This window comes from Mesocricetus auratus, unplaced genomic scaffold (assembly GCF_017639785.1).
Source record: "Mesocricetus auratus isolate SY011 unplaced genomic scaffold, BCM_Maur_2.0 Super-Scaffold_100001, whole genome shotgun sequence".
Classification (NCBI taxonomy): Eukaryota; Metazoa; Chordata; class Mammalia; order Rodentia; family Cricetidae; genus Mesocricetus; species Mesocricetus auratus.
In genome coordinates this window covers 11,335,634-11,357,835 of record NW_024429187.1, presented here as the reverse complement: position 1 = coordinate 11,357,835, position 22,202 = coordinate 11,335,634, and the positions used below count along the sequence as shown (strand labels likewise).

The following is a 22,202-nucleotide window of genomic DNA, read 5'->3' as shown; positions in this document are numbered from 1 at the left end:
CATGAAAAGAAAAGTCAGAATACCTCGTTGTTCCAGTCCACTTTTGGTTATAGCATTCTAACACCTTTGCCATGGAGAGTGAGTTTCCCTTGCAATGGTTGCTGACTCTCAAAATGCAGGTAGTTAAGAAGCAATGACCACTCCTCCACCCACAGGCCCCTCCTCCACCCACAGGCCCCTCCTCCATCCACAGGCCCCTCCTCTACCCACAGGCCCCTCCTCCACCCACAGGCCCCTCCTCCATCCACATGGTCACTCTATAAGGGTTGTTAGAGCTCCCTTTGACTGCAGTGAACCCAGGACATCGCCATGCTGCTTGTACCACTTAGCTTATCCCTATAGGCCCTAAGTTGTTTTTGTTATGCTAGAGACAGGAACCTTAGTTTGTTGACCAGGCTAGGTTTTAACTATGGGCTCAGCTTCCCAAGTAGCCAGGACTTCAGGCACAGGTCACTATGCCCATAATCTAGTTTTGAAGTTCTAGGCCATGTATGAAGTTTGTAATTGTGTGTTTAAAATTTTTCTTCTTTCAGTTATTTGTGTTAACCTTTTAAATGCACTTTCTTTCTTTTTCTAACCCCTCCCATCTTTTTCTTTTAAGATTAGCTTGTCCTTTTATATCCTGTTGTGCTGCCCTAGAACTTAACATATTTATAAAAGAATGGCAAATAACTTGTTTTTTATACCATTTTTGAATATTAGCAAATCTTAACCTTGGGAAGAACTCAGAATGTAGTAGATTATAAAAGCAGGTGACAGAATATGAAATCGGAATTTAAGTCAAATTTATGGATAGGACATATAAGGTATTTACTCAGTGAGATGAGACACAGTTTAGAATCTGATCTTCGTGTGATGGCACATGCCTGTAACCCCAGCATTTAGATAGTGGAGGCAGGAGAATCAGGTCAGGGTTATCCTCAGCTACCTAATGAGTTTGAATCCAGCCTGAACTATATGAGATCCTGTCCCCAAAATCCGTCAAACAAACCAGATTGGGATCCGGAAAGTTGAGACCTCCATTTTAAGTTGTAGCTATTAAAATATATGCTGTTATACTAAAGTACATGCCCTGCAAGTGTCCCTTGAAGTCGTCAAACTACTGGAACAGAGGAATCTGTCCAGCAGTCAGGTTGCAGAGTTCAGTCTTGATTGTTGTATGAAGTCAGCACTCTAAGAGAATGGGAAGAGTAGAGTGAGGGCCAGTACTTCATGTCCCAGTCAGGCTTACTGCAGACATTCCTGTTAATGTGTGATGTGCTGACAAGTGGGCAACTGACTTAAACTTTGTTTTACAGATGAACCAGAAACTCGAGATGCATGGTGGGCAGAAATCAGACAAGAGATAAAGTCACATGCTAAAGCCTTAGGCTGCCATGCTGTAGTGGGCTACAGCGAGTCAACCAGCATCTGGTAAATGGCTGCTTGGATTTCCTGACACTGTGACTGGCTTGTCTTGTGAGCGGGAGATGAGATGCACATCTGAGAAGAGGAGCTCGGTGGGGAGGCCAGCTGGGCCTCGGTGCATCAAATCAGGGCCAAGGGGCCTCCTGCCCACTCCGTCTCTGTAAACTTGAGTGCCTCGCCTTGTCTTTAAAGTGATGGGAACTGTGCTCTGGTCCTTGAAGGGTAAATGAGTGTGTAATACCTGGCATGCCAACTTAGGTCCTTGGCCTGTAGCACGTGAGTTGCTGACTCCCTCCAGTGGGCCTTTGTGAAGGAGCTCTAAGTGTTTTATAAATGGATTGCCAACTGTCTCTAGTTAGTCTTCAGGCAGCCTTAATCCCAGCCCTTGGGAACAGAGGTCTCTTAATGAGTTTGAGGCCAGCCTGGGCAACATAGTGAATTCCAGGCCAGCCAAGAGCTGCATAGGCCTTCTATTAAAAATGCAAAGCCACTGTGCTCTTATTTATGAGCTGGAATGGAACTTTTTCTTGCTAGCAAAACAATCCTACCTAACCGCTAAGAGGCTTTCGTATTTGGGTTCTTTCCCTCCTGTCCTTCAGCTGGGCCTTCTCTCCTCTGTGCCCAGAGCCATGCTCTCTGCTGACGGCTTCCTGCCTCCAGTTGTCCTTACCCTGGCCCTTGTCTCCGTCCTCACAGCTAGAATCAGGCTTTCTTGTTGTTAAGTCCTCTGTTGCCACTTGACTTTCAGTATGTTTTGGACTTGTTGGCCCATTGAAACCATTTGACAAATTGGAAACTGTGAAGTTTTACTCTCAGAACCCAGTGTTTTCACCATTACCACTTGCTCCTCTATAGCCAGTTTTGACTGTTACCTTATGCAGTGTGTGCTAGTGTGTATGTGTATGTGCTAGTGTGTGTATATTTGTATGTGCTAGTGTGTGTGCTAGTGTGAGTGTGTATGTGTGTGTATGTGTGTGTGCTACTGTGAGTGTGTATATGTGTGTGCATGTGTGCGTGCGTGCATGTGTGTGCTAGTGTGTGTATATGTGTGTGTGTGAGTGCATGTGTGTGCATGTGTGTATGTGCTAGTGTGTGTATGTGCTAGTGTGTGTATGTGCTAGTGTGTGTATTTGTGTGTGCGCTAGTGTGTCATGTGTGTGTGTGCGTTTGTGCATGTATGCGTGTGTGTGCTAGTGTGTGTGTGTATACATATATATATTTTTTGTTTTGGTTATTTTATCATCCTTGAGCCCCATCTTTATGCCCTTCTAAAAAGTTGATAATTGTGGTAATTAATGAGGCATTTGACCCTGTGCTGTCTTCTCTGCTCTATTTGGCATAATTCTTACTACCAGCTTCTCTGCTCCTGTGTTGTTCATTACTGTCAGAAAAGTCATTAACTTGTAGTAAAATGAATATTACTGAGCCATGTTATTTATTATTTTGTGTTCTTTACTGTTTCAGTCCACATAGTATACCTTTGAACCTTTCTATTACCATAGGATAGATTTTTTTTCCTTTTTTAGATATATTTCTTTTACTTTACATGTAGGAATGTTTTGCCTGCATGCATGCATGTATATGTGTGTGCCTGTTGGATGCTCTGAAGCTGGAGTTTTATGAACTTGTGAGACACCCTTTGGGTGCTGGGAATCATACCTGGGTCCCTGCAAGAGCAACAAGTGTCCTTAGCTACTAAGCCATCTCTGCAGCCCTGTATAGCTTTTCCGCTTTTGTTAACTACTGACTTGGTGTAATTGCTTCACATTGCTCCCTGGTAGGAAGGAAGTCCTGACTTGTTTAGTGCCAGATGCTTTATGTCTAACAGATTTGATGTTTGAGACATGAGTTTTTCCATGAAATTTCCATTCTGTTTGAGAAGTATGACATCTATGGTAAGTTTTATTGTTGAGTTATCTCAGGATGTTTCAGGATCCCAGAGGATCAGAAGTCTGAAAAAGGGTAGGAATGTTGGTGGAAATGGACCGTGAGTGCACTGACATTTAAAAGTGTCAGTGATGTACTGAGGCTTGAATAAGTCATGGAGAATGAACACGAGTGACACAGATGCAGAGAAGAGGCACGTGAGGGTCTGGAGAGCATATGCCACGTGGAAAGTACTGGAGAGAAGACTCAGTGTGGGTGAAGACGGTCATGGCGAAGGACCTCTAAGTCCATTGAGTTTACATCATGGGCCAGAAGCTGCTTCTCTCAAAACATCTCGTCTTTACTAATCGTTCTTCCTGCTCCGACCCCTCCTTCCTGTGTTAGTGATGGAATTCTTTGACGCACACTGTTGTGCTGAACCCTGCTTGTTCCTCAGGCACTCACTGCCCGTCTGTCGTGAAGCCTGCTGCTCTGTTCAGAAGTCACATTTGCTCTCCGGCTTCTGTTCACTCACTGCTCATTCTCCCTTCTTGTTCCTAATCTGCTGCTTGTCTCATTTGCTGTGACACACTTATACGAATGATACTCTTTGTTTCATTTAGTATATTTTAGGTATTGTTTTAGATACTTTTGTGATTCTAATTCAGATTAAACTGTAGCACTATAAATAGCTTTCATAGTTAAACTTGTAGAATAATTTTAATAAAGCTTTATAGATATTTAGAGTAATACAGCTTAGTAGCTTGTTGCTGGATTTATAATTTTAACTATTTAATCTCTTAGGAAACTATTACCATAGACTTATCTTTTTAAATTTTTATTTTGCAGCAGTTTTTACCTTCTGCATTTGATAAGCACTTTGCTTATTTCTGCCCTAGGTTTAGGGGTGTAGTCTTCGGATACTATCTAACATAGGACTGTCTGACTTGAACTCAGTTTGTTACTCTTGATATTTAGTGTTTTCTGGAGATTTATTGTTGGGAATATTAACCTGTGTTTTTTTTCCTCTCTTTTCTAGTGAAGAAGTCTGTATTTTATCAGCCTCTGGCACGGCAGCTGTACTGAACCCTCGGTTTCTGCAGGAAGGCACTGTGGAGGGCTCTTTGGAACAGAGGTTGACATGGCTTGCTTTCTTAAACAGAAGGGAGAGGTTGACTTTTTTAAAATCTCAGAACTCAGGAGGTTTTTCTGTGTAATTGGCAGATAGTTGGGTAGTGTCACAGCCAGCACCAGGCACTTGGTAACAGATGTGCAGGATTCTACCCTTGTAGCCAGCCCGCAAATAACTACGAGACCTCTTACTCATTTTGAAAGCTCAGCCTATAGCTTAGGCTTGTTCCTAACTAGCACTTATAATTTACTCTGTGTTCTGTCCTGTGGCATTTCCTCTCTTCTGTCTTGCACCTCCTGTTTCCTCTCCATGTGTCCTGGTGTCTCTTCCCTCCTTCTTCCCAGAGTCCTCTCTGCCTCTGGAATTCCCACCTGAGCTCTTTCTAGCTGTTGGCCATTGAGCTTTTCTTTACGCTGGTCACAGCACTCTCACACAGTGTGAGAGTCTCAACAACACTTTGTCTTACGCCTCATCTCTGCTGTCTTTATGAAGTCCCATGTAGGATTAACAGCGGAAGCTTTTCAAGTATACCCTTTTAATTTCTTTTACTTTACTTTTCCTCTTTTTGTCTCATCTCCACAAACAATTTATTTTCACAAACTCCTCCTTCATAAAGCAATCAAAGCACTCACTGTATTATGCAAACTGCTTAAAAACTTCATGAAAAAATGACTTTAATACATGTGAAATGGAAAATAAAAGTGTTAGGTAAGATTAGCTTACTTTTAACTTACTAATTATTGGTTTCTTTAACCTTTAAACTGTTAGCTTACATAAATGTAAAACATGTTTTCATTAACAGATGAAACTGTCCAATGTGTATGTAAATATATTATACTTAAATAATTTAGAATTATTAGTTTAATATTGACATCTACTGTGATAAAACAGTTGTAAAATTAAGGAAAAAATATAAAAGACCTCTGTGTTCCAATTAAATATAACTTTGCGAAAGGATATTGTAATGAGCATTCTTCCTGCCATCCTGGTCCCAGAGCTGCATCACTCCCAAATGAACATGCGGGTTGCTATATTAATTATGAAGCTGTTGGTCGTTTGCTATGGTTTCTTAATGGCTATCTCTGACTTCATTATTAACCCATGACTGTATGTGTGTGTGTGTATATATATATATATATATCTATAAGGTCTTATGTTACCGAGGATGCCAGTCTCATGCATCCTCTCTTCCCGGGATCACATGGCGACTCTCTACTCTTGACTACATTTCTCAGAATCCTCCTCGACTCCTAGTTCCTCCTATCTTGCTTCCCCATTGGCCAACAGTGCTTTATTTATCAACCAATAAGACAAACATATATACAGAAGGACTTCCCCAACCTATACTGTAGAGTCTTCAAAGTAGGGGACATTGTTGAAGAATTGGACTGTACTGTTGAGTGCTTTGTCTGATGCATAGGGTAGCCCCTGGGCCGAGGAGTGAACCAGGGCATATGCCTGCTGGGCAGGCTGCAGTCAGCTATGCCCAAGGGACTTCCCCATCTGCTTGTATTCTTGAGTAAGGTACTAGTCACTGTTAGTTGAATGCAGGATTTTGTTATGTGAGGCAAGTGCTTTGCCACTGAGCTACATCCCCAGTGTCTTAGAAAACTAATTTAATGTTTTCCAAAATGTCCTGGGTATTTGTTTTATGGTTTAGATGGGTATAGCAAATTCTAATAAGATATATATATATATATATATATATATATATATATATTTTTTTTTTTTTTTTTGGTTTTTACGAGACAGGGTTTCTCTGTATTATTTTGGAGGCTTTCGGTCCAGCCCAGCCTCGAACTCACAGAGATCCCCCTGCCTCTGCCTCCCAAGTGCTGGGATTAAAGGCGTGCGCCACCACCGCCCGGCCTAATAAGATATTTTTAAAACATCTATTATTTGCGTGTGTGTGTGCGTGTGTGTGCGTGTGTGTGTGTGTGTGTGTGTAGGAGATTGTGGTCACAGCTTATAGGTGTGAGCTCTACCTTTTCCACCGTGTGGGTTCCCGGGATCAAACTCAGGTGGACAGACTTGGTGGCAACTGCCTTTACCTGACTAATAGCCAGATCCCCTTCACAGCCATGGAATTTTTAGTGAATACCCGACATAATTTTGAGAATATCAGAGAGTAGAAAGAAAAATGATTCCTTTAATCTTAGTATTCAGAGAGAGTTCTAGGCTTTTTGTGTTTCAAATGTTTTTATAAAGTGTACAGCTCTAATTTTTGTGCCTGGTGATTTTTCTGTACATGCTCAAATTTGTGCAGAATTCTTAATTAAAAATGGTTCCACTTAAGTCACTCCGCTGAGTTCAGATAAATGAGAACCCAAACAGGAGGTCAGTTTGTGGCTTAGCAGGCTTGTGTGGTATCTCAGGCTGGGTCATACTGAATGGACTTGCATTTACATCTGTCAGGCAGATGTTACCTTTGCAGGGTAGGTATATTTAGCTGTGGCTTTTTTGATTTTCTAAGAAAACCCATAAACATTTCTAAGTAGTCACTCCAGTTTTATAGATAGAAGAGGCTGGTGTGGTGTTACACTATTTATGAAATGCTTGCAGCGACAGGTGGGTGTTCTTGTTGGTTTATTTGTAATATGTATTCATATGAAGTAGGTCTTTTAGTTTTCCAGGAATGTTAAAATAGTTACTAGAAACAAGGAATCTTACTGTATACCTTTTTCTAAAATTTGTTTTTATTTTGCAAATACTTCTTTTTTTGTTAAAAATTTCCCATCATTTCTTATTTTTATTCTTTGTAATTTCGCATGTGTGTTTAGTGTATCCTGGTCGTTTCTGTCCTCCACTGCCATCTCTCATCACCCTCTCACGCCCACTGAAACACTCCTTCTCCATGTTTCCACACTGAAGCACTCCTTCTCCATGTTTCCATGCTGGTTTTTTAGTGACCTGCTGAATTTAATTAGGGTTGCTTCTAGGAACATGGGTTGGAAGTTACTGGATCATGGACAACCTAACTCCACTGAAGAAAATTGTTCTCTCTCCCTCGTTAGCCGTTAGCTGTCAGTGTGTCAGTAGCCTCTCAAGCAGGAATGGGGCCCTAGGGTCTCCTCCCTCTTGCATGATGGGATGGTTGTAGTCCCTATGTTGTGCAGATCTTGTGTAGGTAACTAGAGTATCAATTTATCAGTCACAGCCGTATTTCCACTGCTCTGGTATAAGTTGTATGGGTTTATACACAGATACTATGCATGTAATATATACTATTTAAGTGTCATAGGTATTTTAGAAATGTTCTATGACACTTACTTGCTATTTTTCCAGTTTTTGAGAATGACTAGGTATTGGATCTTTGAGTAGAGTGCCTCAGTAATTAATTAATCGTTATTTATATAGGATTGAAGAAAACTTGCCTGTGGGCTGCGGATTCTGCCATATACCCTATGACGAACTGAACATGCCGTTCCCAGCTCACCTCACATACTGTTACAACTGCAGGAAACAAAAAGTCCCCGATGTTCTCTTTACAACCATAGACCTTCCCACTGATGCAGTGGTCGTTGGGAAAGGTTGTCTTATTCAGGCAAGGTATGTTTGTAAAAATTGTATCTGGTGTCCCTGAAAAACTCTGAGGTACAAAGTCATAAACCTGTTGTGCACTGCCTATTGTTTCTTACATGTTTGATCCTGAACTGAATAGTCCATTTTGGTTGAACTTTGTATTTATCCCCTATACAGCTGACAGAAAAAGTACTCTCTAATACTCAAGAATTTTTTAATGTTTCAGTTCTGTTGTACAAGTGTTTTGTTTGTTATATGTGTGCACTAACTTGTCTACTGGCATGGGATGTGGCTAAGCATCACCTGCTTAGAGACCTGGATCTAGGTATTGGGCTTGTTAGAACTGTGTTCTGTAATGTTTCTGTCATGCAGCACTCAGCTGTTTAGTGTCAGAGTGGGACATGCTACAGCGTCACACACCTGCAAAGAGCTGTAAGTGTCTAGGTCACCAACAGCTGCCAGGCTTCCTGGTCCCTGGGGTGTCTCTGTCTTCACCCCGAGACTCAGCAGTAGTGAGACACTTGGTCCCTGGGGTGTCTCTGTCTTCACCCTGAGACTTCAGCAGTAGTAAGACACGTGGTCCTTTTCTCCTTTACACTCTTTGGATTGCACAGTGTCACACCAGTCTTTATCTTAACGTGGTGAGTGACCTTCAGTCTGTTGACTCATCTTAAGTCTTCCACCAAACCAGATCCCCATCTGGACATTTCTTAAGATGGTACCAGGAATACTGTACTGACAGAATTATCCTCCTTTATAGGTTATGTCGCTTAAAAAAGAAAGCCCAGGCAGAAGCCAATGCCACAGCTATCAGTAATCTCCTGCCGTTTATGGAGTATGAAGTCCACACTCAGCTGATGAACAAGCTCAAACTCAAAGGAATGAATGCTTTGTTTGGACTGAGAATTCAGATCACAGTGGGGGAAAACATGCTGATGGGTTTAGCGGTGAGTTGAGAAGCATTTGTATGTCTTTGGTCATTCCTGTAGCTTTAGAGTCTGTTGTGTAGGATCCAGAGGGTTCTATAGGAAATCTCATAGCCAGATGTGGTAGTGCATCCTTATAATCCCAAAAATAGCATGGCCAGATGTGGTGGTGCACCCTGGCAATCCAAGCACATAGGCATTTGAGGCAGGAGAGCAGGAGATCAAAGCCTGCTTGGGCCACACAGCAAGACACTGTCTCAAAAGAAGAAGTAAACAAAAGTAGACTTAGCTAATGAAGCAGACATCAAACGTTAATGATTGGAGACATTTTAGGAAGTGAGTCTGGTGATTGACTTTTACATTGTTTTAAGGAACTATGATCAGTCTACAAGTTACCATTCCTAGTTTATTGAGTTGAAACCACTGATTTGAACTCTGTTACTATATTTTCATATTTTGAGCTGTTGACATTTACAGTATTTACATCTGCATGTTGGCAGCGTTCAGATTTTTTTTTCTTACGTGCATTCTTCCCTGTATCATCATTTACTTATTTTTAACATACTATTTTTTTGCCATTTTTTTATAGAGCTACATATTTTTCCCCACTCCCCTCCTCTCCTCTCCCCCTCCCCTTCCAACTCTCCCCTCCAGCTCCCCACACTGTCAATTTACTCAGGAGATCTTGTCTTTTTTTCCCCTTCCTAGGTGGATCCATGTGTGTCTGTCTTAGGGTCCTCTTTGTTACCTAGGTTCTCTGGGGTTGTATCCTGTAGTCTGATTGTCCTTTGCTTTATGTCCTATATTCACTTATGAGTGAGTACATACCGTGTTTGTCTTTCTGGGTCTGGGTTACCACATTCAGGATGTTGGGTTTTTTTCCCCTAGTTCTGTCCATTTGGCTGCAAATTTCAAGATGCATTGTTTTTTACTGCTGAATAGTACTCCATTGTGTAGATATACCACATTTTCTTTGTCCATTCTTTGGTTGAGGGGTATCTAGGTTGACTCTAGGTTCTGGCTATTACAAATAATGCTGCTATGAACATAGTTGAGCAAATGTCCTTGTGGTATGAATGTACATTCTTTGGGTAAATGTCCAAGAGTGGTATTGCTGGGTCTTGAGGTAGCCTGAGTCCCAATTTTCTGAGAAACCACCATACTGATTTCCAGAATAGCTGTACAAGTTCTCATTCCCACCAGGAGTAGAGGAGTGTTTCCCTTACTCCACATCCTCTCCAACACAAGCTGTTATCAGAGTTTTGATCTTGGCCATTCTGAAAGATATAAGATGGTATCTCAGAGGCATTTTGATTTGCATTTCCCTGATGGCTAAGGATGTTAAGCAATTTTGTAAATGTCTTTTGGTCATTTGAGATTCTTCTGTTGAGAATTTTCCATTTAGATCTGTACCCCAGTTTTAATTGGATTATTTGGTATTTTGATGTCTAGATTCTTGAGTTCTTTATATATTTTAGAGACCAGCCCTCTGTCAGATGTGGGGTTAGTGAAGATCTTTTCCCATTCTGTGGGCTGCTGTTTTGTCTTATTGACAATGTCCTTTGCCTTACAGAAATTTTTCAGTTTCAGGAGGCAACCATTTATTGATTGTTGCTCTGAGTATCTGTGCTGTTGGTGTTATATTTAGGAAGTGGCCTCCTGTGTAAATGTGTTCAAGGCTACTTTCCACTTTCTCTTCTGTCAGGTTCAGTGTAACTGGATTTATCTTGAGGTCTTTGATCCACTTGGACTTGAGTTGTGTGCATGGTGATAGATATTTATCTATTTGCATTCTTCTACATGTTGACAACCAGTAATGCCAGCACTGTATGTTGAAAATGCTTTTTCTCATTTTATAATTTTAGTTTCTTTGTCAGACATCAGGCGTTCCTAGGTGGTGGATAGGGTCTTAAATTCCGTTGGTCCTCCTGTCTGTTTCTATGCCAACACCAAGCTGTTTTCATTTCTGTAGTTCTATAGTAGAGTCTGAAGTCAGATATGGTGGTGCCCCCAGATGATCCTTTATTGTACAGGTATTCTGGGTTTTTTGTTTTTTCATATGAAGTTGAGTATTGTTCTTTTGAAGTCTGTGAAAAATTTTGCTGGGATTTTGCAAATTTCAATTCTTATGCCATCTTTTCAAGACATGTAGAAGTATTTAATTTATAAAATCTATGAACAGTTCTAGTCTTTTTCTGCATGCAAATTTGTAGTTAAAATGCAAAATTATTTCCTGTTTCATTTCCTGTTTTTAGTGGCGCAAGTACGAAAGTGTTACTTAATTATTTAAATTTTGAGAGAGGGTTATTGCTAATAAGCACATGCTGGCCTCAATATCATGATCCTTCTGCTTCAGCCTCCTGAGTGCTGGGTGTGCAGCTATACACCGCCATTCCCAGCTGCACATTTTTGTATGTAGGAAATAATTATGTGGTTGTGGTGAATTGATTCGTTTTTTGCATTGATGTGACCTAAGGCCTGCTCCAGGCAATGCTTTTGTGTTTCCTAGTGATGCCGTTTACAGCTACCTGCCATTTTCTGTGCTGCTGCACTCTGGGCACCAAAGTCTCAGGATTGGGAAGCCAACTTCTGTGATAGCTGACATGGGAGTTTCTGCTGGCTGTCACTTAGGAGAAGACAGTACTGCCACCGGCTGGCATTCCAGAGTGACGGTCATGTGTGCTGTCAGTGGTTTCACACCCAGGCCCATCTGTTTCTGAAATTCGAGGTTGTGGGTGTCTTTGTCACTGAATGGAGCAGAAGTGTTCAGGTGATGTTAGGCTTGGCAGGGCTCCTTAGTGGTGGACACGAGGAGCGAGTTACAGCTCTGCTGATTAAGGTCTGGAAGAGTACTGTGTAGGTCCAGTTTCAGATGATGTGTAGATGTCAGAGTGTCAAAAGGGTGACACCTAATGGATTTCATATTAAATATTCAAATATCCAAAGTTGAGAGAACTGCCTCTCCTGTTCCCATGCCTCCACTTCAATGCTTCTCTTAGTTGTCGTGGCTTCACATTCATTGTGTGTGTTCATCGTGCTGCACAGACCATGGTGCACATGTTGGGACCAAAAGACAACTGTGCAAGTGAGTCACTTCTCTCCTTCCACTGTGTGGCTTCCATGGGTGCCTGTACTTGACGTCTTACTGCCCTGTGTTTGCTCTTTTTGGGATAGGGTTTCATGCCAGACTGGTCTTGAATTTGTTACGTAACTGAGACAGGTCTTGAATTCCTGATCCTCTTGACCCCTACCTCTCAAGGTCTGGGATTACAGGCATGTGCCTCTACACCTACATTAATGCTTAGATTTCTTTACATTTTGCTCTGCTTGTGGTAGCTTAAACACACACGCATGTGTAGATTTTATTTTGCTTTATAGTTACCATAGTTTTCCAATACTGATAATGTACAGTGACTGCTGTAGGATGAGTAATTGTCCCTATGTTAAATAGTAAAATGTGTCAAGTAAATTGTTTCTGTTGGTGGCTATGGAGTAAGTGGGAATGAGACTTGGGATGAGGCTGCTCACATTTGCTCTGGGATTGCAGCTGTTCTCTACTGTTGCTCTTCTAAAGGCAGACTGTCTGCGCGTGCTGGTAAACCATCCTAGTAACTTTTGTTTTTGCTAACGCATATTTGATCTCAAGTTATTTTTATGTATGTATTGTAGGTATTTTGAGACGTAGTCTCACACTATAGCCCAGACTGGCCTGTAACTCATGATGATGCTCAGGCTTACCTAGAACATTATATTCTCTTGTCAAAACTGTTCAAATTTCAACTTTAGAAAATGTATAATGGAGTAAAAGCTTTAAAAAAGCTATAGGAGCTTAAAGCCATTGTCATTTGATGTCCTGTCTGAGTATATCCCTGTTACTTCCACAAGTCTGCCACAGGGGTCTACTTAGCAGCTTTGCCAACGCCTGGAGGTATCCAGATTGCTGGGAAGACCCCTAATGACGGCTCCTATGAGCAGCACATCTCTCACATGCAGAAGAAAATAAACGACACAATTGCCAAAAACAAAGAGCTGTATGAGATCAATCCTCCGGTAAGTGAATGAAGCCTGCAGGATGAATGTCCCAGTTCCTGGTCAGATACAGTGTACTGGAGGGCAGCTCATACTGGACACAAAGGCCTGCCACCTCCCCTGCTGTCTTTTCTTAGACATCTCCATTTGGATGTGACTCCTCTGACATCAGGTATACAAATACAGCTCTCCTTCCATTTGCTTCTTGTCACTTCCTGTTTCCTTTGACACCCATGTGGGTGTGCCTCTACGTGTGTGTGTGTTCATGCTCGCACGCTTGACTTCTGTCCACACCCAAAGGTTTTAAACTTTTTTTTCTCTTGCCTGCTGTGACCTGTAGAGTAAAACTCCATTACACCTCTTTTTCTTGACATAGAAAGATCTCCTTACAATAATAGCCTCTCTGTAAATATTTGGTAAGTGGTTTAAAATGTTCCTTTTTTGGCTGGCATATTGGCTTAAGTCTGTAATCCCAGCACTTGGGAAGCTGAGGCAGGAGAATTGTGTGGGCTGCAGAGTGAGACCTTTTTTGAGAGAGAAATGAAACATCTTTTTAGTGAAAGACTGCTTAGTGGTGAGAGTGCAGCAGCAGGTGGTCGTGACTGCTCCTTCCTCCAGGTGGCCTGCCACCCTTGCCGAAGTCAAGCTCGCCAAGCTTGCACACTGCAGATGCCTCCAGCTGAATTAAAAGAGACTTGCTGCAGTTACAAGTAAATTCTCTGTTTATGAGTTTCAGATGATAACTACTTCCCCAAAGTGGTACTGTTTGAGCACGTTTTAATAATTGTAGAGTTCTAGTTTGGGCTAGTCCTTTCAAATACTGCCTCAGAATTCTGGCTCCACCGTGACTTCTGTCGTGTTCTTGGAGCAAAGTGCTGAAGCTGATTGAGGGCTCAGGGATCTGATGGGAACTGGGAAGCTCAATGTGGGAGCCCCTGGGTTCTTGGTACCCACTAGCTTAAAATTGGCATTTGCTTTAATTGTAAAATACACATTGAAAACGGTATAAAAATAGTGAAAATGTCTCATCATTGTTTTTATTTTAATTACATGTAATAATGAAATAAGCAAAATTTTCATTAAAATTAGTTCTATTTTGTCTTTATCTAGTGTCACTTGCTTTGTGTTTCTGTTGCACAATGACTTGAAACTTAAAAACAATGAAATGCTAATGTGTTACTATATTAATATCTGGAAAATAGTCTCTTGCAAAGCTCTCATAGCCCTTGCTAAATAAATGTTTGCATTGATTGTTTTCCTTTCCTAATTGTATTTTGGGATTTGAACGTGCACTTCCAGTGTCTGTGCCTTTTGGGTTCAATGAAGCCACACTGGGGCTCCGTGCAGTTTCTCTTTGTTGTTTCATGAAGTGTCTACTGTCTGTGTGACTCGGTCCTGACCGCCCATAGGAGAGTCCTTCCGTCATGGGCTCCACAGGACAGGCACACTGACTGCTTGCTTCCAAGTGTTGCTGAAATTCATTTACATGCAGGCAGACTTGTGCATCATCGCTGTCATCTGCATTCAGTCAGTCAGACAGGAAACACTCACAGTTCCTGACAGACTCGTGCTGTCTTCTCATTAGTCCCTAGTGTATCTATTGTCTGCTCAGCTTCAACTCATGTAGTTTAGCCCGGCCATGTAGCTCCGTGTGGAGCACTGGCCTAGAATGAGGTAGGTCCTAAATTTGATCTCCTTTTCTACAAAACAATTCAAGCACACACAGAGTGAGGTATGTGTAAGTTAAGTCAGACTCTGTCATTTTTGAAGCCTGCGTGGGCACCCACATACGTTAATCTCCATGGTCCTGGAACCAGTGCCGTGTGAATGCTGGGGGATGGCTGTAAGAGCCCTACAAGACAGATACTTAATGGGAATGCAGATTAAGTTACTTCACCCAGTAAGCACTGAACTGCTTCTCCTTTCACACAGCTTAGGCTTTTGAGGAAGAAGAAAGTCTGTTATAATTTAAAAAGTTTCAACAGGCATGGATTTTATTCCGGTATGTCTTTCTTTACTTCAGACACTAAATACATTAATTGTCTTCATTTTAGAAATTGTTTGACAAGGTTGGTACCCAGGGATGATTACTAGGCCACTGTTCACATTACACTTTTCTGTTTTAAATTTTGTATAGCAGTCTGTCTGTGGCTCCTTTCAATATGTTACTATTAAACTCCAGATTTGATCTTAATTATGTGTATGTGGGGGCAGCAGTGTGTGCGTGTGAATGCATGTGCTTGCAGAGGCCAGGGAGGGTGTCTGCAAGAGAAGTGTGTGACTGCCAGAACATGTCTCCAGCCACTTACAATTAAGATAGAAATGAGGATCAGTGTTCCTTCTCTTAGGAAGAAGGAACTGTTCTTATTGGGTTAATTTCTCCCAATACACTGAAAATATCTTAATGTTCAATTTTTATTAAGATAATATATGGTACCAAATAAGAGAAACTTTTAAAATAATACTTTTAGTGGTAAAACCTAACTTATTAGACTTGAATGTCTCAAACACCAAAGTGTTGCCATTTAGTAGAAACAGAGGCAGTCACAGAATTCACACAATCTCAAAAAAAAGTATTGTATTTAGCGAGAAGCAGAAAAACTGCTGCCTCATATGGGTTCCTCTTTAGGTTTTAGCTTAGAGTTGCATCCTTTTCTCATGTCTTGCACATCGTGGTGTGCCTCCTTCTGCTGTGTGCAGGGCAGGTCCTGTATGGGACTGAATGTGTGTGGCGTGCTGACAGCAGCTTTGAGCAGCACGGGTTCCTTTTTTCCTAGGCACACCAGCAGTGAACACTTAACACTCTGTTTTGGAAAACCTCTATTAAAACCCTTATTTTTGTAAAGGAGGCTTCTGGTTCATCAGTAGCAGGCTTTGCCTTTTGTGTTAACACACCGTGGCAGGTTATTGACTGTTTAAAATACACACACATCCATACAGGATGACGTCATACATTGATTGCAGAAGATCAGTTTTGTTGCTATTGAAGACTATTTAGCATGGTAAATTGTATAGCTTGTACATGCATTTATATGTGTATATGTTATCTTGTCATATACACTTGCATTTCTTATTCTTCACATTTTACTGGGGAGAGCTCGGAAAGAGAGACTCTTTCCTGGCAAATTGTTAAATCTTTATATAACCGCTGTACTTAAACCCTTCATAGAAAATACATGGAGTATGTAGAAATACTTGCAGCCTGGCGTGGGGAGGCTCTGCACTCACTGTGGTTCCCTGTCTACACACTAGGTGTCATCTTGACCTTGTTATGCCTTTGACTGGTAACCTGCTTTGTAGATGAGAGGAGATATTTGTGTATTCTGTAATCCAAAAGGTGAAACGTAAACATAGAGTGCACTGAATGTATCATGTGCTTTTTTTTGTCCCTCCTTGGGAAGCTGCCTGTTAATATAAAACTTTAAAGCCAAACATAATTGCATGTCTTTCAGGAGGTGTCTGAAGAGATTATAGGATCACCCATCCCAGAACCTAGACAGCGCTCAAGACTTTTAAGATCGCAATCAGAAAGTTCTGATGAAGTCACAGAATTAGACCTTTCACATGGGAAAAAAGACGCGTTTGTTTTAGAGGTAATGTGTTGTTGGAATGATGTTCTGAAAGTCTGAGAGGATGAATACTTTGTAATTGAGTTCTAAACTAATGTGACAACTCATACCGCAAGTCTCACAAGTACAGGGAGATAGTAGAAAGTACAGGCATGAAGATAGCACTGGGTAACAGATGCTGAACTGTAGATAGCTCTGAAGCCACTCAGTAACAGACAAGGTGAGCAACCGTCATCAAAAATGTAAACTCTGAATGGCCCAGGAATTCCAAGTTTTGGGCTGGGGATAGAGCTGAGCCGTGTGCATGATCCGCAACTCTGTGGCAGCTGGCCATGGTGCTTACGTCTGTAATCTGGCCTCTCCAGACTGCAGAGTTAGTTTAAGGCCATAAACTAACTATATGGGACCCTGTCCCCCGTCCCCTGACCCCCAAAAGAAAAAATTATAAAGTTCACGTTACAAGTTGTGGATATTTTGAGCATTTTAGGCTTTGGAGTTTAGGAGTAGGAATGTTCAACTCTTTAAATCAGTAGCTATCAGAGTCTGGAGCACTGGAATCTGAAGGGGATTCTGCATTCTGGGGACGGTTCACTCACCTATGATAGTAAACATTTGAAGGTATTTTTATAAACTTGAATGACTTTAAATCAGAGAATGTACTGTTCTTTACAATACTGTTATTACTGTTTATGATGGTATTTGGTAAGTATTGCTATATGCAGTGTGTAATAATCTGATTGAATGTTGAGCACTGTGTTCTTGTTGAGTGCAGGAGACACTTCTGACATCTTTATCAAGACACTTAGAGCACTTCAGCTCCTTTCCTGGAGACTGGCTGACCACAGCCCTCATCCTTCCCTGAGAGTAGCTTTAGGAGAGACAGGACATCTTTTTACTGTAAAATGGAGGGAAATGAATGACACATGCATGTTGTGAGAAAAACATTAGTGAGTAGAATCCGGTGCTTTAACCCAGTGACTCTGGAAGCTGGGAGTAGAATTGTGTTGGGATGAGATTAGAGATGGGAGTTCCAAATAGTGCCTTTTACTGTCCTAAGGGCATCGCCCATGAGAGGTGGAGCAGTTAAAGTAAGACGAGGGGCTTTTTGTGTTGTTTATTCATTTGTTTTGTATTCATGTATATGTGTGTGCACCTTCCTGAGTTTTTGCAGCTGCCCCCTGAGGACACAGAGATCTAGGTTCCCAGATATGGAGTTACAGGAGTTTGTTATGAACCTCCAAATGGAAGCTGTATCTTCTCCAAGAGCAATATGTGCTCCTAACTGCTGAGCCATCCCTCTGGCCCTGAGATATGTTTTCATTTCAGAAGTAGTAGTGTGTCCTTCATTGTTCTGCAGTTTGAGATGGGGAGAAGAGAGATCAGTGGAGAAGCTGGGTGGCTCAAAGAAGTCATAGACTCTGAGGCTGTGCAAGTTACAAGTTACCATGGACACTTGTAACATCAGCACTTCCTGGAGCTTGTAAGAGATGGGGATTGTTAGGACTGACTCTGCTTCAGGTCTGGTGAAAGAGGATTGCGAGGTGGGGCTGAGCGTCACTTGAATGTTGGTCGAGAGTATAACTGATGTGTCAGGTGCTGGGATCCTGGTTGGGCAGAGGCACATAAGAAAAAGGCTTCCAGTGTGGCCAGAAGATGAGGGCAAGGCACAGATTCAGTAAGAGAAGGGAGAGAGGGGATGCTTGTGGTCCTGCTTGTGTAGTGCCTGGGGAATTGTGACTTGAGGTGTGGCTGTGACTGGGCAGCCAGGCTGAAGTAGACATGAACGTGGCTGTGGAAGGTTGTGATGGAAGGGTATATGGTTTTATTTAGGCTTGTCTATGCTATATATGGGTGTTTTTAACAAGCATTTTATTTAGGCCTGTTTATACTATATATGGGTGTTTTTAACAAGCATTTTGAAAAGTATGTAAACATAACTTCAGTATTCTTTAAATATATATAAAAGATTTCACTTAGAATTATTTGGAGTTCTTACTGTGGGGAAATTTGCTGATGTTGGAATTTGTTTCATTTTGCATTTTTATTTATTGTTTATATGCATGTATTTGTGTGTGTGTGTGTGTGCGTGTGTGAACATATGTGTGGGTATCTGCAGAGACAAGAAGAGGGTATCTTAGTTACTTTTCTATTACTGTGAAGGGCACCATGACCAAGGCAACTTCTAGAAGAAGGGAGTTAATTGAGGCTGTAGTTCGGGGGTTAAGAGCCCATGGCTGTCATGATAGGGAGCATGGCCGTAGGCAGGTTGGTGTGGTGATGGAGTAGCAGATAGGAGCTTCATCCTTACCTCTGAGTAGGGAGCAGAGAGAGCTAACTGGGAATGTCATGGGCTTTTGAAACCCCAAAGCCTACCCTGAATGACACACCTCCTCCAACAAGGCTACTCCTCCTAATCCTTCCCAAGCAGTTCCACGATTTGGAAAGCAAGTATTCAGAAAGTGAGCCTGTGAGGGCTGTCCTCATTCAAACTACCACAGGGGGCATTGGATCTGCTAAGGCTGCCATGTCAGTCTGCTAGGAGTGGTGTCTTAACTCTGAGCCATATCTTGAGCCCCATGTTAAATGCATTGGCAGGGGGAAGTGACTCTGCATTTTCTTAGTTCTTAAACCTGTTTTTCAGACATTGAAAGTAACCTTTAGCAGTCAGGACCGCGTCCATGTTCAAGGGTTATATGGTAGTTTTGTCTTCCTGTTTGCAGATTGATGACGCCGATGCCATGGAGGATGTGCACTCCCTCCTTACTGACGTTCCCCCTCCTTCAGGTACACAGCAAGCTAACGCTGAGATGAAGCCTGTGTGCATCAGGGTTCTGATTCCTGTTTGTGTGGGGGCTAGCATTCTGTTTAGTTACTTAGTAATTCAATCATTTATTGTTTTTGAAATGGGGTCTTGTGTATCTCAGCCTGGCATTGAACTCAGTATGCAGTCAAAAGTAATGCAAGTTTTATATTTAGATTTTATTGTTGAGATCTGTCATTTCTATAACTATAATCAATAAAATACCACAATTTAATTATGTTTTGGCAGGTTTTTATAGTTGTAATACAGAAATTATGCCTGGCATAAATAATTGGACATCAGAAATACAGGTAAAACTTTTTACTAATTTGAAACAAATACCATACACTTTATAAGGAAGTTGCACTTTAATACCTCCTGTTTTTTTGACCACTAGTAGCAATTAGCAAACACTATCCTTTTTAATTTCATTAGTTATTATTTGTCACTTTTACCAATTATTAGACTTTTAGGGAAAAAACTACCACGATGCTATGTTGTTCTGTCCCCTGTCCTAGATGTTCACGTCAGTCAGAGTGGTCAGACTGAGCAGCCTCAACCTGACTAACCAAGCTCTCAATAAGAACTTCAACGGCCTGTGTGAGAACTTGCTCAAGGTAGGAGCCTGCTACTCAGAACCCAGGTTAAGTGGGCCAGTGTCCTTTGTCCCTAGTGCCTCACGTGCCTGGACATCTGTTTCTGTGACCTGTCAGCCTCTCCTGTGCCACCACCACCGTGAGGCACTAGCTTGTTCTCACTCTCCTAAGAGACAGTGTTATGAAAGAAGGTATTTAATTTAGTAGCTTAACTTTCAGAAAAGTCTAGTACATCTGTAGAATGATTTTAAGAGAGCCTGAGTTGTTGGCAGACATTAACCCTTTATTGGCGCGTGTCCTGGCGTAGACTGGTGGGTTTCATAAAGTTGTGTTAGCTCATTACAGTATATGCCGTGACTGGGCTCCCCTCAGTCCCCTTCCTTCCAGGATAGCCGTGCCTGCTCCTCATGTCCTCTGTGTGCATGGTCACGTACTGTAAGCACTCAGCCTTACTGCCAGCCAGTCACTGACGCTGCTCTCACAGAGAGGTGGCCAGCTTGGCTTTCCTCTCTTGGTTTTCATTTTGTGAGATGGAATGTCCCTGGACAGAATTAACGCCATGAATCATGAGCATGAAGTGAAGACTTCACTTACCAGTCCTCTCTTTCAAACAGAGCTTGTATTTCAAACTCCGCTCCATGACCCCCTGCTGCCTCTGCCATGTGAACTTTACGGTGTCTCTGCCTGAAGACGAGTTAATCCAGGTAACTTGAAGGTGCCATTGATCTTAGAAGAGGCTTCTAGCCCTTTGTGATGTGTTTTAGTCTAATGTTATCATAATTAAGTAACTTTGCACAGTGTTTTAAGTCAGGCTACCTGAAGTTGTATGTTAGCATGTATCAGGCTGTGTATTTAAGTTTTCTTATTGCTGATCTGCAGGGGATTCTCATGAGTCCTCCCACTGAGGACACAGCAAACAGAATGGGGCTCATTGTTCACGACTTTAACAGTCCCTGTCTTTCAGAGAAGGCTCTTTGGGAAATGTCTAGGTTTAGCTCTACACGTTGAACATCCGAATTTACATAGAATCCCAGGTGAGAGTCTTCATCAGGAAGAGCACACTAGTCAGCTGATGCAGTTGTCCCATGGTGCTGTAACAAATTGTAAGAAATTTAATTTTACTAGTGAGTGTTTTCCTAATAGTCATGTTTGTCTCTGTAATTCTAGGTTACAGTCACAGCAGTTGCAATAACTTTTGATAAAAACCAGGCCTTACAGACCACAAAAGCCCATGCTGAAAAGTCACTACAGAGAGGTAAATTTTCACATCTGGGAAATAAAGTTCACGTTTGTGTGCTGTGTGGTGGGCTCTTAGGTTTAAAACTGGAACAGTAGGTGGCTTCTCAGTAACCGTCGGTGTGTTTGCCTCTCAAGCCTCTGCAGATAACGAAGAGATGCTGCAGTTCCCCCTGGAGCTCTGCTCAGACTCGCTGCCTTCTCACGCTTTCCCAGCAGCCAAAGGTTGGTCAGTAGGAGAAGCTAATGGCGTGGGTCCCTAGAGTCAGCTGAGGGGTCTGTCCTCCATCTGTCACCGTGTGTTCACCATGTGCGTAAATGGGGGAGACAGTGTTCTTTCTTCACCTATGATGTTTGTAAACTGAGAACATCATTTTTGTGACGTTCATAAACTGGGAAGGTCATTTTTGTGATGTTCCAGTCTTTCACCTGAGTTCTACTGAGGTTTTACGTTTGCAGATTTGAATTTCCCAGTGTAAATACTTACATATTGTGTACTTGGTATTCTGTCTGGTAAGTTTTCTTCTAGTCGAAGTTTTAAACATTTTTGGATTTTCCTTTACTTTCTGGTAAGCCATGAATGTTTCCATCTTTTATATAATGGCTGTAATGAAGGACATTGTTTTTATAGGAAATTGACAGTTTTTCAAATACAAAATAATTTCCCTTCAGTGGGAAAACTTTTGATTTCTACAGTTTGTAGAAAATAATGGAAGGGTTGCTTCTTTCTTTATTTCTCTTTTTGTTTTAGTATAACTTCTCAAAACTGTTGCATCTAATCTTATAGTACATAATCAGTAAACATAGGTTGTATTTTTCCCTGAAGTTTTTAATTGAGAAATAATTGATTTATTATTTAAAATAAAATTAATTACTATAATCATAACACTTGACGTTGTTTCTATCTATGAATACTTTTATTTGATAACAAATTATGTATAAAACACTGTGTGTGCGTGCGCGCGCTCGCTCACTAAGTCCATGTAGGAATATATGTTTACCTCATAGTCCATAGATCTGAAGAGATAAGCCGCGTTCTGATTCTGAACTTCCTCACCTGGTAGTGTTGGTTATCTTTCTTGTGTCACTAGCTAAATTCCAATTTAATTTAGCACTTAT

At 41.5% G+C, this 22,202-nt stretch overlaps 1 protein-coding gene across 23 annotated transcripts in view; it reads left to right on the top strand.

The window, feature by feature from the left end:
* The window catches only part of C2cd5 (C2 calcium dependent domain containing 5), a 95,129-nt gene that overhangs the window by 54,648 nt on the left and 18,279 nt on the right, over positions 1 to 22,202 (top strand). For all 23 annotated transcript variants that reach the window (XM_040743570.1, XM_040743568.1, XM_040743569.1 and 20 more), the window contains 12 exons: positions 1,299 to 1,413; positions 4,313 to 4,408; positions 7,763 to 7,954; positions 8,688 to 8,874; positions 12,739 to 12,903; positions 16,335 to 16,475; positions 19,172 to 19,235; positions 19,501 to 19,562; positions 19,770 to 19,868; positions 20,462 to 20,551; positions 21,015 to 21,102; positions 21,222 to 21,308. In XM_040743570.1, coding sequence (XP_040599504.1) covers positions 1,299 to 1,413; positions 4,313 to 4,408; positions 7,763 to 7,954; positions 8,688 to 8,874; positions 12,739 to 12,903; positions 16,335 to 16,475; positions 19,172 to 19,235; positions 19,501 to 19,562; positions 19,770 to 19,868; positions 20,462 to 20,551; positions 21,015 to 21,102; positions 21,222 to 21,308 — 1,386 coding nt within the window. The remainder of the gene's footprint in view (positions 1 to 1,298; positions 1,414 to 4,312; positions 4,409 to 7,762; positions 7,955 to 8,687; positions 8,875 to 12,738; positions 12,904 to 16,334; positions 16,476 to 19,171; positions 19,236 to 19,500; positions 19,563 to 19,769; positions 19,869 to 20,461; positions 20,552 to 21,014; positions 21,103 to 21,221; positions 21,309 to 22,202) is intronic.